This window comes from Octopus bimaculoides, chromosome 19 (genome assembly GCF_001194135.2).
Source record: "Octopus bimaculoides isolate UCB-OBI-ISO-001 chromosome 19, ASM119413v2, whole genome shotgun sequence".
In the NCBI taxonomy this organism is placed as follows: domain Eukaryota; kingdom Metazoa; phylum Mollusca; class Cephalopoda; order Octopoda; family Octopodidae; genus Octopus; species Octopus bimaculoides.
The window spans coordinates 4,181,486-4,196,380 of record NC_068999.1 but is presented as its reverse complement, the minus strand read 5'-3'; the positions used below and the strand labels follow the sequence as shown (position 1 = coordinate 4,196,380).

Below are 14,895 nucleotides of genomic sequence, written 5' to 3'. Positions count from 1 at the left end.
TATATATATACACACACACACACACACACATATACAATTTCTTCATCTACACACAGTATCTATCTATATATTTATATATATATATATATATATATATATATATATATACACCATTTTGAGCGTGGCCATTGCCTGACTGGCCTTCGTGCCAGTGGCACGTAAAAGTACCCACTACACTCTCAGAGTGGTTGGCGTTAGGAAGAGCATCCAGCTGTAGAAATTCTGCCAAATCAGATTGGAGCCTGGTGCAGCCATCTGGTTTCACCAGTCCTCAGTCAAATCGTCCAACCCATGCTAGCATGGAAAGCGGATGTTAAATGATGATGATGATACACACACACACACACACACACACAGTGTCTTCACCTACACACTTTGTCTGTCCACTACACAGTCTATATATATATATATATATTGGTTACCAACCACATGGTTCCGGGTTCAGTTCCATTGCATGGCACCTTGGGTAAGTGTCTTCTACTATAGCTTTGGTCCGACCGAAGCCTTGTGAGTGGATTTGGTGGACGGAAACTGAAAGAAGCCCGTCGTATACACGTGTGTGTGTGTGTCTCCCCACCATCGCTTGGCAATCAATGTTGGTGTGTTTATGTCCCCATAACTCGGCAAATTGGCTATTGGTCTATTCTATTGGTCTCAGCAAAAGAGACCAATAGAATAAGTACTAGGCTTACAAGAATAAGTCCTGGGGTCGATATGCTCGATTAAAGGTTGTGCTCCAGCATGGCTGCAGTGAGATGACTGAAACAAAAGAATTTATGTACGCACACACACTCACATACAATGTCTTCATCTACATATTGTGTCTATTCACTCAATATCTACACACAGTATCTATCTATTTATCTATCTATCTGTCAGTCTGTCTGTCTATCTACTTATCTTTCTAGTTATCTACCTATCTATCTATACACACACCATATGTGTTCTAAACTTTGAATTGTTTAAAACCTGTAATCGTTAAATTGTTTAGTTTGTTTGATGTTATCCTGGCTGTATATTAAAAGCTCTCCTCTTGATGACCTTCCCTACAGATCCCCCCAAGGATACAGGAGGCACTAAAGTGTTTAATTACCATGTGGAAATGGATGATGGTGAAGGTGAGTATTGTTTCCATTAATTCAATCAACCAGCCATGACCAGCTGGTTGTGTTTTCCCCTTCAAGGTCGACTGGTTTCTGTTGGGGCAGTAAACCTGCTTTGTAAAAACAAGTCCTACAGACATTCCTCATCTCTGTCTTGCGCAGCCGAGCGCCATATGCAAATGCCAAAACCTGTTGCGGCTTATTTCATTGCTTTTATTTTACACAAACCATTGTCAGACATCATCATCACCCCCACCCTCATCTGTTTCCCCATCCAGCAATGCACTTTACCAACTTTTCATCCTTTCTGTGACTCTTAATATCTTTAGGTTTGAAATTTACCATTTCTTCTTTGTCTGTTTTTGCTGATTTTTCCTCTGACACACACACAGCAGGGAGAGGGGAGTCATGGCCGCATGATAAAAATGTTCACTCCCCAAACCATGTGGTATTGAGTCCAATCGGTACTTTGAGCAAGTATCTTCAACTATAGCCCTGAGCCTTATAAGTGGATTTGGTCGATGGAAACTGAAAGAATCCCATTGTGTGTGTGTTTGTGCTTCTTTATCTTGACATCGTATGATAGTTGTAAATGAGTGCCACCGTTGTACAAGTGGTGTCATTCATTTCTGATATTCTGTGAAAAGATGTCTGGCCGTGAGAAAATATTACTTTGGGGTTGGAAAAGATGAGGGTCAGTGACAGGAACAGCATCCGGCTGTAGAAGATCTGCCTCTGAATGGAGAAATGGACGTTAAATTACGATGAAAAAACCCACAAAGATATGTGTGTGTATGTATGAATATATATATAGGTTCAAAAAAACACAAAAAACAATAACAAAAAAACAACAAAGTGAGGACGTGATACGGGTAGTGTTATTGGACGCTCGGGAAAGGAAGGAGAGAGAATATATATATATATATATACATATATATATATATACATACATACACAAAGATATGTGTATATATATATATATATAGTGTGTGTGTGTGTGTGTGTATATATACATACATATATATAAAGTGTGTGTGTGTGTGTATATATATATATATGTATATATATATATTTATTGTGTGTGTGTGTGTGTCTTTTGTTGGTGTATATTGACAAATGATGTAAACATGGGGAAAAACATGGAAAAAAAACCTTTGAAACCGGAAAATCTGTCTTTCTGGAATACAAAGGCTTCACACAATGTTTGTTTTGGTGTACAGAGTGTGACTGGCTCACTGGGAATGTGGAACCAACAACACTCATTGTTCACCACTTGTTTAAGGCTATATACATACATCTGCGTCTGTATGCCTGTATATATGTATGTATGTATGTATGTATGTATGTGTGTATATATATATATATGGTGAGAGAGGGAGAGTCATCATAATCACTTAACTACAGACAGAATGAATGAACAACCAAAAGTATTATTGCTGATGACATCACAATAATTATCATAACAAATAGGAAGTGGCTGTGTGGTGAGTAGCTTGCTTACCAACCACATGGCTCCGGGTTCAGTCCCACTGCGTAGCACCTTGGGCAAGTGTCTTCTACTATAGCCTTGGGCTAACCAAAGCCTTGTGAGTGGATTTGATAGGCAGAAACTGAAAGAAGCCCGTCGTATATATGTATAGATATATATATATGTGTGTCTGTGTCTGACAAACGCACGCGTCTTCAACATAGCAAGGTCAGCACTACAAAGACTGGTCGTCCTCTTCGAAAATAGAAAATATTTTACCCCACCCAACGCAGGTGAGACCCACGATGGAATGATGATAATCCTACATCTAGGACAGTGCTGTTGTTACACACACACACACACACACACACACACATTTTTAGAACATACCTTAAGAAAGACGACTCCATTTCTTAGTATAAAGTCATTCACTAGCACCCACCCCCAAACCCATCTCCTGTCCACCAACATGCTGTGTCTCCTCTCTCGGCCTTTTCCTACCACTACTACAGTGGCTTTTTCTCCACCTCCCCACCACCAATCTCGTCTGCATTATGCCTGTCCTCCCCCTCCTCCAACCTTGCACTAATACCTATGCCCAGTCCTTCCTCACAAGAATGTTGTCCCTCTGGAAATTCCTGCAGCTGTCAACTTCCTTTCTTGTGGAAAATAAGCAGCTCCGATGTCACTGGTTAGGAGTAAAAAAAGAGCAGGTACCCCTGGCTTCTGCCAACCCTCCAACACCAGGGGTACCTGCTCTTTCTTTACATCTAACCAGTAACACACACACACACACCACCACACATACATACAACACTCACACACACACACACAAGCTACTTTTTCCCTCTCGTGTTTATCTTCTTGCTTTATTTAAACAGTGTCTTGTTATGATATTTACACACACACACACACACCTATACATGTCTGTGTGTGTGTATAATTTCATATTTTATTCTTAACCATTCATTCTCTTTGTCACGTAACCATTTTTTCTCTCTCTCTCTCTCACGTCCTGCAGTATTTAAGCAGTGTGTGTATTTACCATACAGACACATACATAAAACACATGCACATATGTGTGTGTCTGTGTGTGTGTGGCACATATAGTCTAGCCTCTTTGTTCTTTCTCTCTCTCTCTCTCCTCGCCCTGTCTGTCTGTGTGTCCTTAAGACCTCCACTGTTATAGTTAAACAATATCGTGTTTATGTTTCATATATCCATAACTCCCTCTCTTTCCCCTCCCACCATCCCTCTCCCTCCTCTCACCCCACCCCCTCTCTCTCTTCAACTTGTCCGCCCTCCCTTTTCACAGCTATATAAACAGTAGGAAGGGCGAGTGGAGACGGTGCTGGCCCCTGGTTTTGTCTGTCTACCGCTTCCTCCCACTCTTTCACCACCACCTCCGTCCCCACCAATGCTTTATTAATCAGTGGGGAAGGGGTGGTGATGGGGGGGGGGGCAGTGAAGAACCCTGTCCATTGTTGCTTGACCTTGTAGAAAGAGCAGCTAAATCACTTTAAAATCACACACCACTGTCTTAAGAAAAGGAAGGACATGTGGGCTAATATAGTCCAAGATACACAATGCCTGGACAAAGAAAAAAGGCAATTGATGGAGTGATGGTCATGGCCGGAACGCCTTTAATCACACCATATGTTCAATTATAAATGACCTAAAATTAAACAAGCTGATCCTTTTTATGCTCCTTTGATCCCTTTCTTGTCAACCTTGAGGAGTTGGAAGGGAACAGGGCCTAGAATAGAGGCAGGAGTATATGGGTCGAAGGGGGTGAAGTGTAGGGACCAAGGAACCCTGTTCCTGTGTTTATCTGCAAGTTCTTTGACCCTTTTTCTTATCCCATATCACATGATACACATTACCAGTTTTTTTTAGGGGTTCTTTGCAACCACCAGAGTAACTTGGCCCTTATGAAAGGAAAGCTTTATATCACCCAGAATGAATGAAACAAGGGTTAATTTAATTAAAACTCTGGAAACAAGTATGGAAAAACTTATTAAAAAAGGGTCAAAAGAATACCAGTCATGTGCTGGGGAAAGGAAAGGGGTCAATTTAATCATACACACTCAACCTCCTTCAAAATTTGTAGTCCTTGTCCCTTAAAATATTTCGTTTCATCCCCTTCACATTCCCCACATCAAATCCTGTTGTTGTTGTTGAACCCTAGGTCAACCCTGATTAAGCAGGCCTACAATCATACATTTCAGTTATGATGGGTGTATCTTTGCTTTCGAAAGAGGTATAGTGTATTGAGGACTACAACATCCAGTGTATCCTTTCTTTTTTTTTTTAAGATAATGGGGGTGTCATTTAAGGGAAATTTAGCTACTTTTGCTTGCAGACCACATTGTGACTCCCTTATTAGTTGGCAAGTGGTGGTATTTAACCCCAGGTCATGTCTGATCCACTAGACCCAGTCATAGATAGGACTACCTTTTCATCAGACAGTGTATCTATGTCCTTCCTTTTTTTAAAAAACACAGCAGGGTTAGCTTTTAAAGAGACTTGGCTGTTATTTCTAGCAGGTTGAGTCACTACATAACAAGTCCTGTTATTTATCATCATCATCCTCCTTTATTATTTCCAATTTATATTTGTGGTTTCTAAGAGTCGCCTGAAGGAATGAATTTTCTCATCAGTCGCTAAGAATCAGTGGCCTTCATCCATTTTCTGTCTTTTATCCAGTTTGAACCAACAACATAAGTGAAAGGAAATAGCTAACAATGGTGAAAGTGAGTGGAGTGGTGCTGGAAACTGTGTCATGGGCTCAATTCCCCTCTTACCACGACCACCACCACTGTTAGTGATTACTAATTACACCAAGTAATTTCAAGACCCACCCAACCACGACCATCTCCCTACCACTTCCCTTTGAACAACAGTGTTGGCCAGTTTTGGCTGATCCCTCCACCTCCTTCCTCTCACCCCAACCCAGCGGTGGTGGTGGTGGTGGTGGTGTTAGAGGAGGAGGAGAGAAGTGGGTGGGGTGGGAGTTTGTATTCCTCCTGCCACCACCACCACCCCACTCTATCTCTCTCTGTACTGACTGACCTCATTACATGGTGTATTGGGTTTGGCACACCCTTCTTCCTTGTCATTTCCCTGGGGTTTCATCCTCACCTCCACCACCACCACCCTCTTGTAGACCTAAATACATTTCCACACATTTTTCTCTAAACTCCAATAACACACTTTCTCTCTCTCACTCTCTCTCTCTCTCTCTCTGTATATTTATGTGTGTATTCTATATCTATAGTTGCCTTTATCTTTTCTTTCTTTTCAGTGTGGGGGGGGGGGTGTTTTACCTTATCTTTCTATTCTCTCCTAACACACAGAGCAGTGGATTCTTTCTTATCTGATAATACTCTACCATCACTCCCTCCCCCTTGGCCCCTCCATCTCTCCTTCTTCACCATTGCCTTGCTCTCCCCTAACGAGCTGGTCTCTCCCCAACCTGCAAACATGTAGCAACTATTATTGTGCTCCCTGTTCCCTGCGCAGCAGTGCCACTCCCCATCAGATCTTGCTCTCTACACCCAGTGAGGTCAATAGATGAATAGGTATATGTTCCAGCAAGTGTGTTTGTGTATATGCATATATATATAGAGAGAGAGAGACATACAGACAGAATACGAGGAGTTTAGTTCGTTATTGATCTAAATGAATAGGTATGCTGAGTAAGTGCTGTGTAATTGGTCATCCATTAGATTCCAAGTTCACACCTGAGGCTGGAGCCAGAGACCCGTGTTAGGCTTCCGTATTGGCAGGTATAAGAGGAACAGGATAACGAAAACCAAGACGGGACAGGTATCTCAAGTCATACCCCAATTAAATTATCATAAATGACTTGAGATACTCGTCCTGCCTTGGTTTCTGTTGTCCTTTGCCTCTAATATATATATATATATATACAGAGAGAGAGAGAGAGAGAGAGGTTCTATGTTGGGAGGGTCTTTTATGTCTGTAGGAGACGTACATTTCTTTGTTTTCTTCTTATCAACAACAAAAACAAAAACAAGGTGGTAAGCTGGTAGAGTTGTTAGCATGCTGGCTAAAATGCCTGGCAGCAATTTGTCCATCTATATGTTCTGAGTTCAAATGCTGCTAAGGTGGACTTTGCCTTTCATCCATTGAAGGTAGATTTAATTGACTTAACCCCTCCCCCGAAATTGCTGGCCTTGTGCCAAAATTTGAAACCATTACTGGTGGTGGTGGTGGTGAACTAGTTAATCTAATCAATAAACCAATTAACTAATCAGCTACTTATTTGTTTGATCAATCAATCGATCAGTTTGATTTGGTTTGTAAGAATCCTTTCCATTCATTGTCATTCACGAACTCCTCAACACACAATTTTCACATCAAAAATTTTACAAAAAAAAAATGGAAAACACACACACACAGGCTGTTTTTTACATAACATTTTCCCATGATTTTCTAAGTTTGGATAGTTTCATTGTTGTTGTTGTTGAAATACAGGATGCAGAAAAATAAGACCTCCCAGGTACACCATTTATGATAAACTTTCCAGCAGCAAATGCATGGTGTGTACTCTCTAAACCCTGATGGTAAGGTGGTGGGGGTAACCCCAGGTCATGTCTGATCCACTAGACCCAGTCATAGATAGGACTGCCTTTTCATCAGACATATTGTATTCATGTCCTTCCTTTTTTTTTTAAACATAGCAGGGTTAGCTTTAAAGGAGACTTGGCTGTTATTTCTAGCAGGTTGAGTCACTACATAAGAAGCCCTATTATTTATCATCATCCTTTCTTAATTATTTATATTTGTGGTTAAATGAGTGAGACAAGTAAAAGAATAAAAGACTAGGATAAACCCCTAATGGTGATAGCAGACCAGCCAACCATAGAAGGAATCACTGAGGGAAGATCAGCTGCTACAAACTCAGAGACCAACTTCCCTGTCTTATGATAGAACAGAACTGAAAGGAAATAAATCAAGGTGGTGCTCCAGCATGGCCGTAGCCCTACGACTGAAACCATGGAAAGAATAAAAGAGTAACTTGAGGAGCACCGAACCAAAGAGCATATGAAATATGGGAGGGTTTTCTTTGGAACTGTATGTTTGTTTACGGCTGGTTGTTTATGATTAATTGTGAGCAGTGGACCATGAGTTGTGAGTGGAAGTGATTCAGCACAAAATGGAGGAGGGGAAGGGATGAGGTGTCCTACAGAGAAAAGGGGAGGGGGCGAGGGGCGGGGATATGACACAGTAACTGTATTGGAGATTGAACTTGTTATGTGTCTTGTGAGTAGTCCTGAACCTCCTTCCACAAGCAAAGGTCAGTTACTGGACACCAGAAAGAAGTGTGTGGTGGTGGTGGTGGTGGTGGGAGCTTGGTTGCTATGGTGAGTTTCTTTCCGTCACACCTTCCCCACACTTGGATATCAAAGACAGAAGAAGACATGTTAGAATTGTGCAGTGGAAAGTTCTAGAAATTTGACCAATATATCTTAGCATCGGCTGGTGACCAACATTATAGTCTGGCCTGGTTTCTTCTAGCCTGCAGCGGTCACTTGAGAAACAACATCAACAACAACAACAGCTTTTTCGACAAGACTTCCCTGATTCAATATAAACGAAGACAGCCAGGTGCTTAACGACCACTAATGTAATTATACACACACACACTTGTCTATGTCCAGTCTGTCTAAAACTGCTCACCAGTGAGTGTCCTAGCAATGGTCATGTAAAATAGATAGCAAACAAACAGCTTAGAACACTACTACTGCTACTACTAGTCGTAGCAGTAGTATAAATAAATACTACTACCACCACCACAACCATCACTACTACCACCGCTGTGATCCACTTTCATTGATACAATAAAGCCACCATCCCCACTACCACCACTTCTACAATCAGTCCACTACTGCACAGATAAACCCCATGAACAAGCTACCCCCCCCCCCAAACACTTGATGTAACCCTTTGCTGCCCCCTTTTTTCATTCTAAAGCTAGAACTATCTTTCTTTTTGCAGGTTTCCGAAATATTTATAACGGGGCTGAACTGGAATGTTCCTGTGACGGTTTGATCCCTGGAAGTACATACAATGTCCACGTAGCGTGTTCGGGACCAGGAGGTAAAAGTGATGTAAGTATATGACCCCTAAAATATTGGAACCTTTTGAGTTGGGAGTATGAAATACAATTCATTTGCTTTGATACTTAGTTGGGGATTAAAAAAAAGACCCTTCCAGTTCAAGAAGGTCTTATTTACGATCCTTTGCTCTGTGAGAAAAGCCTGTGTGATGAGATCAGACTCCCTTTGGACTTCACTGATATCCAAAGAACATTTATGATGGGAACCAACCTTACTTGTTTGCCACAGATAGTCCCTGAATGAATTGATCCCTGATGGTACAGTATGGTTTGAGGACAGTTCTACTGCTATGTCTTGTAGATCAAGCAACTGCATAGAGATCCTCAGCATAATTTCTTTTGGTGTAGAGGTGGTCACATGACCTGTAAAAGGATCTGGGCCACTGATCCCATGATCGCTTGTCAGTTGGTGCCTCAGCAAGTAGATGACACATCACCCTTCAGAAGAATTAAAGGGGAGTGAGAATGGCACAATGGAGAGAGAGTGTTGCGACGTAATTAAATGGAAAATATTTTAACAGTTTGCTGACTTTATTTGTCATCAAACTCTCATTGTCACAACAGAATCGTTTCTGATGTAAATTCTTGTCTTTTTGCAGTTTTCAGATTCTATATCAGTAACAACACCAGCTGTGATTCCAGGGCAAAGCCAACCTCCCAAACTTCAGGGTAAACCAAAAGCTACTTCTCTACATTTACGATGGGGTAAGTAATTATTTTAATGCTCAGTAGACTTTTAATATGAAGTACCGGAGCTGGTCTAGGACTGGTGTTGCTATGAGAATCTTGTTAGTCTAAGTATCTGAGCCATTGTGATAGCATTGGCATTTCACCACTGCCATGACAACCAGTGTTATTTTATTCTTTAAGTATAACTTTGAAAGCTGAGTCGACAGAGAGGAAATCTCCAAGTAGCCACTTGGAAAGCACAAGTCTCTACTCTCCAAGTGGCTAACAATTGTCAGCAGAAGGGCACCCAAAGAATCCTGACCTGGATGTGACTCAACACCCTCTTGGAGTAGGGCTGAGACACTTGCCCGAGTGGAGTGTCTTCTCTGAAGACCCTCAGCTGCTCAGCTTCCTTGAGGGTTTCTTACCACCATCTCTTAGAGACAGGAAACTATCAACAAAGAGCTGACGTTTTCATAGGTACTACATACACTGTAGCTCCCTATGATACAGTGAACTAAAATACATGTCTGCTCATGACTGATTGTTTCATATCGCTAATGCCCGTACTCAAAACACTTAACTGTCAACAGTCCAGTCTATCTAGCTGTAAGTAGGTACCACAGTGTATAGTTCACTGTGAAGTATGAATTAAAGACGGTCTGGGGCTGTTAAAACCAGTAAATAGAAAGTTAAATAGGACAAAAATTTTACAGAACTTTTTTAGTGGGAACTTTCTTCAAAGAATATAAAGCCATTATATTGTGTGTTTCTGTAATGGTATAACCAACAACCAAGTTGTTTTTGAAGCACCTGTGTGATTTTTACTAGATTTGGTTGCTATGTCTTGCAAACTGAATAACATCTATGATTCCTTTATTTATTTGAAGTAGGTGGGCTTATTCAGTCAGGGCTGAATTGGGGTTAAACGACCCCTAGGTACCGTTATCAGTGGTTGTAGTAGTAGTAGTCGTAGTAGTAGTAGTAGTAGTAGCTGAAAGCTGAACTAGTTAAACTGAAACTAAATCGAAACAGTCATTGCAAGTTGTTTTGTACTTTGTTGCAGGTCCTCCAGTCTCTGATGGAGGTTCCCCTATCACAGAATATATTGTCCAAATGGTGTCTCCAGACAACACAACCAGAGAAGTGTACAAAGGCAGGGATACAGACTGTGTGGTTGCTGGCCTTCTGCCAGGACGACCATATCTATTCCAAGTGAAGTGTTCAAACAAAATTGGGGTAGGTACAAACTCTACACACAAGAATTTGTTGCTGTTCAGCCGAGGCATTTCATTTACACTTCTTGACTCAGTCATGGATCCTCTTATCACCCTTTTTCCTATCCATCATGGCTCTCACCAAGACCTCCACCACCACCACCACACTCATCCAGATCCCACACACACATATACAGACATTGACCATGGTAACCCAGTCCTTTCCCGAGAATGTCATTTTTTTAAAGAAATTTTCTCTCTGATTCTGTTTGTCCAACAAACATTATGCAACTGTTCACCTCATTAGTCTCTGAAAATTGTGTCCAACCCCCCCCCCCTCCACCTCTACACAACTTATAAAGACCATAGACGTACATTTCCTCCATACTAAACCTATAATGACCATACATTTGCTTCTATTTCTCCTGGTACCAAAGAGTTGACTTGTAGCCACCACAGTGTCTCAAATAAACATCTTATAGCAGAGGTTCCTTAACTTTTGTTAGTGCAGTATCTCTTTTATTGACAAAGAGGCCATCACTCCTCGGTAAATCATCTGGAGTGGTATTTTCATTGTTTCCTCTACAATATTCCCAGCACCTGGAAACGAATCTATGTTAGGAAATAACACAGCAAGTCAGCAAAATGAAGCCGTTTACTTCCGAGAGTGTAGTGGGTGCTTTTCTATGTACGCACATACAATCATAATCATCGTTTAACGTCCGCTTTCCATGCTAGCATGGGTTGGACGATTTGACTGAGGACTGGTGAACCAGATGGCTACACCAGGCTCCAATCTGATTTGGCCGAGTTTCTACAGCTGGATGCCCTTCCTAACGCCAACCACTCCGAGAGTATATATATATATACAGCAATATACTTATATAAATGAGTAAATCATATTTTCATGTTACATATTTTTTTGTTTCTTCTCTTTATGTCTGAACATTTAACGGTCAATCTCTGTTGCCTTGCCTAGGCTGGACCCTGGTCTGAATCTTGTGAAGTTGTTAGCGGTCCTGGTGTACCCGATGCTCCAAAGTGTCCGACAGTCAACTGGAAGTCTCCACACTGTATCCAACTTAGTTGGGAAAAACCTGTCAACAATGGTGCTACTATCACAGACTACCGTTTAGAATGGCAACAGAAGACTAATCTAGATTTCACACAGGTAACACTAATTCTTCCTTCTCACCTGCTTTTTATTATATTCTCATGTCTGCCGCAACATCTGCTAGTTCTCCTTTTTTATAGTATAGGCGAGTGATTATGTAGTGTGCATTTTGTATGTCCAACACTGACCATTATAAGACTCCAACAACTGACCAGTCCCCTTGTCCTCACACTACTACTAACAAATCTGTTTTATCAATTGCAGCTTTATGTTGGACCCCAACGGAAATATGAAATCAAAAACCTTCTTCCTGCGACCAATTATAGCTTTAAAGTTTCGGTAAGTTCACTTTGATGAGATGTTCATAACTGGCTACATTGTTGAACACTTTCGCAACTTTGCCTTTCATCTTTTCGGGGTCAATTAAATAAGTACCGGTTACACATTGGGTTCAACGTAATCAACTTAATCCTTTTGTCTGTCCTTGTTTCTACCCCCTATGTTTAGCCCCATTTGGGCAATAAAGAAAATGTTGTTGTTGTTGTTGCAGGCCATAAATAGTGCTGGGGCTGGTCCTTTCAGTTCAGTGTGTCGGTGCCAAACACAACCTTCTAGTCCTGCAGCTGTGGTACACTGCAAAGTGCAGACGACAGCAACGGATGCCCTGTTGAAATGGGAAGAACCCCACAACAATGGCAGTGAGATACTCTCCTACAACATAGACACAGGCGACAAACAGCTGATAAATATTACTGATGCTACAGAATACAGGCTTGAACACCTCTCACCTGACACTGTGTACAGGTGAGTAATGTCACTCAACCACACCTTTCTCTCTCTCTCTGTCACTTAATAATGCACAGGTAAGTAAGGTTACACTACAGTCTTTCTCTCCTCTCTCTCCTGGACACCTGTCATTTAACATTGTACAGGTGAGCACTCTCTCTCCTTAACACTTGTCATCTAAAACCCATACAGGTAACTGATGTCACACTACCTCCCTTTTTCTTTTAAGATATCACTTACCTGCACACAAAGTCAGGTAGCATATGTCACCTGGCTTTGTGTGCAGGCAAGTGATGTCCCACTACCGACAGCCTCTATCTTTTCCCATCTTTCATAGCTTCTCTTTTATCATTACACTTCCTTCCAACCGTTTCATCTTGTTCCCTCTCTTGTCGCTACCTTCTCCATGATTTGAAACCATGACTATTTTCTTTGTCTATTTCAGAATTAAAATCCAAGCTGTCAATGCAATCGGGCCCGGTGCCTTCAGTTTTGCCATCAAGGTGATAACAAAATCCCTGCCCCCTGAACCACCCTCCCTCGAGTGCGTCAGTGCAGCCCCGAACAGCCTTAAACTAAAGTGGGGTGATGGCCGCAACCCTGATTTGATCCAGTACCAGCTGGAGATTGGCAGGGACGATAAACAGTAAGTACCACCACCATCCACCGCTTATGAATGTTGTTGTTGTATTGATGTGTTGGGTTTCCATGCATGGTTGTGTATTCAACCATTCTGGATAAACTTAGAAGTCCCAGTCAAGACAGATTTTATATCAAATTCAATTTTGCTTTATTTTTATAACCTTATGCTGTTAAATATAAAACAAACATTAAATTGAAGGCTCACTCAATGTTTTTCTATGGAGTACCATATCCCTTTAGCATTTAAAACAGCTCCCTTATCCAGCTCAAACATTTTACTTGTTTGGTGTTCAAATCAGCCAGATCTGACCTCTCACACCCACCTTACAATGCCATTCCAAAAATAAACAATCACATCATCAAAATCTCAATGATATGAGATAAGGCAGGATTGATTGAAAACAATTGGAATAAATAAGGATTATGTTTGACAGTAATCTGAATGTGCTAATGAGATATATATATATAGTGGCAGACTGGCCAGGCTGCTAGCTTGCCCGATGGCAAATGGGGCCATTAGAATCCATATATGGGGTCTCATGTTAGTATCTAAGGGGCCCTTCCCCTCAAATTTGAGAAATTTTTATTCACTCTTGGGAGAATGCATTAATTATTTCAGCCTGGCTGTGTTTGTAGACAGTTGAAAAGAATACTTTTAACAAAAAAAAAAAAAAAAATTAAATAGTTGCAGGTGGGCCCCCTTAGTCTCCTGGCAACCAATATTTTTAGACCCAGTCCACCAATGTATATATGTGTGTGTGTATATATATATATTGATAGATAGATAGACATTTTGTTAGGCAAAAGTTGGCAACAACTTTGAAATTTCAACTTACTAGCCATCCTTAATTAAGTAAACACTTATTTCTACAAACCATTGTTTCTTTCCAGTTTCCAGACTGTCTACTATGGCTCAGCCCATGTCTACAAGGTAAACAGACTCTCCGAACTAACTTCCTATGATTTCCGGATTTTTGCCATCAACGATGCTGGTTGTGGTGAATACTCCAACCTCTTCAAGTTCAGCACAACCAAAGCTCCACCACCGCCACTCAGAGGTAAGGCACTTCTCTTTCTTTCTTTTCTCTCCCGTGTATGTTTTCCCATGCTGGCATGAGTTGGATAGATTATGATTAAGTGCCCTTCCTATTACCAACCCGTGAACTGCAAGGACTGGGTCTATTTAGGATGATGATGATGATGATATACTTCTGAATACAGTATGTGGAATACATACAGAAGTAGACATATACACACACACACTCGCACATACTCATTCTTTACATTTGACGGATAGTTGTCCTCATCTTGTTTGCTGTTAACGTTTCGGCTGATATACCCTCCAGCCTTCATCAGGTGTCTTGGGGAAATTTCGAACCTGGGTTCTCAATCCTAAGGTATTTTTCTATATTATTATTCACGGAATATGGCGTAGTGGTTAAGAGCGCAGGCTACTAACCCCAAGATTCCGAGTTCGATTCCAGGCAGTGACCTGAATAATAATAATAACATCGAAAAATACCTTAGGAATGAGAACTCAGGTTCGAAATTTCTCCAAGACACCTGATGAAGGTTGGAGGGTATATCAGCCGAAACGTTAACAAAAAACAAGATAAGGACAAATATCCGTCGAATGTAAATAATTCCTCATCTCTTAAATATAGAACCGTACTCACTCTCTACATATGCTCACACAACAAATAACTGTCACTCACATTCTTATACATTTGCTCTCACACACACACACACAT

General features: G+C 41.1%; 1 protein-coding gene across 1 annotated transcript in view; it reads left to right on the top strand.

Annotated features, from left to right (window-relative positions):
• LOC106884054 (fibronectin type-III domain-containing protein 3A) overlaps positions 1 to 14,895 on the top strand; it is a gene marked incomplete at its 3' end in the record, with an annotated part of 245,776 nt that overhangs the window by 229,483 nt on the left and 1,398 nt on the right. The window contains exons 17-25 of the mRNA XM_052974886.1: positions 1,053 to 1,118; positions 8,596 to 8,708; positions 9,316 to 9,421; positions 10,452 to 10,624; positions 11,582 to 11,773; positions 11,981 to 12,055; positions 12,267 to 12,520; positions 12,948 to 13,148; positions 14,036 to 14,202. Coding sequence (XP_052830846.1) covers positions 1,053 to 1,118; positions 8,596 to 8,708; positions 9,316 to 9,421; positions 10,452 to 10,624; positions 11,582 to 11,773; positions 11,981 to 12,055; positions 12,267 to 12,520; positions 12,948 to 13,148; positions 14,036 to 14,202 — 1,347 coding nt within the window. The remainder of the gene's footprint in view (positions 1 to 1,052; positions 1,119 to 8,595; positions 8,709 to 9,315; positions 9,422 to 10,451; positions 10,625 to 11,581; positions 11,774 to 11,980; positions 12,056 to 12,266; positions 12,521 to 12,947; positions 13,149 to 14,035; positions 14,203 to 14,895) is intronic.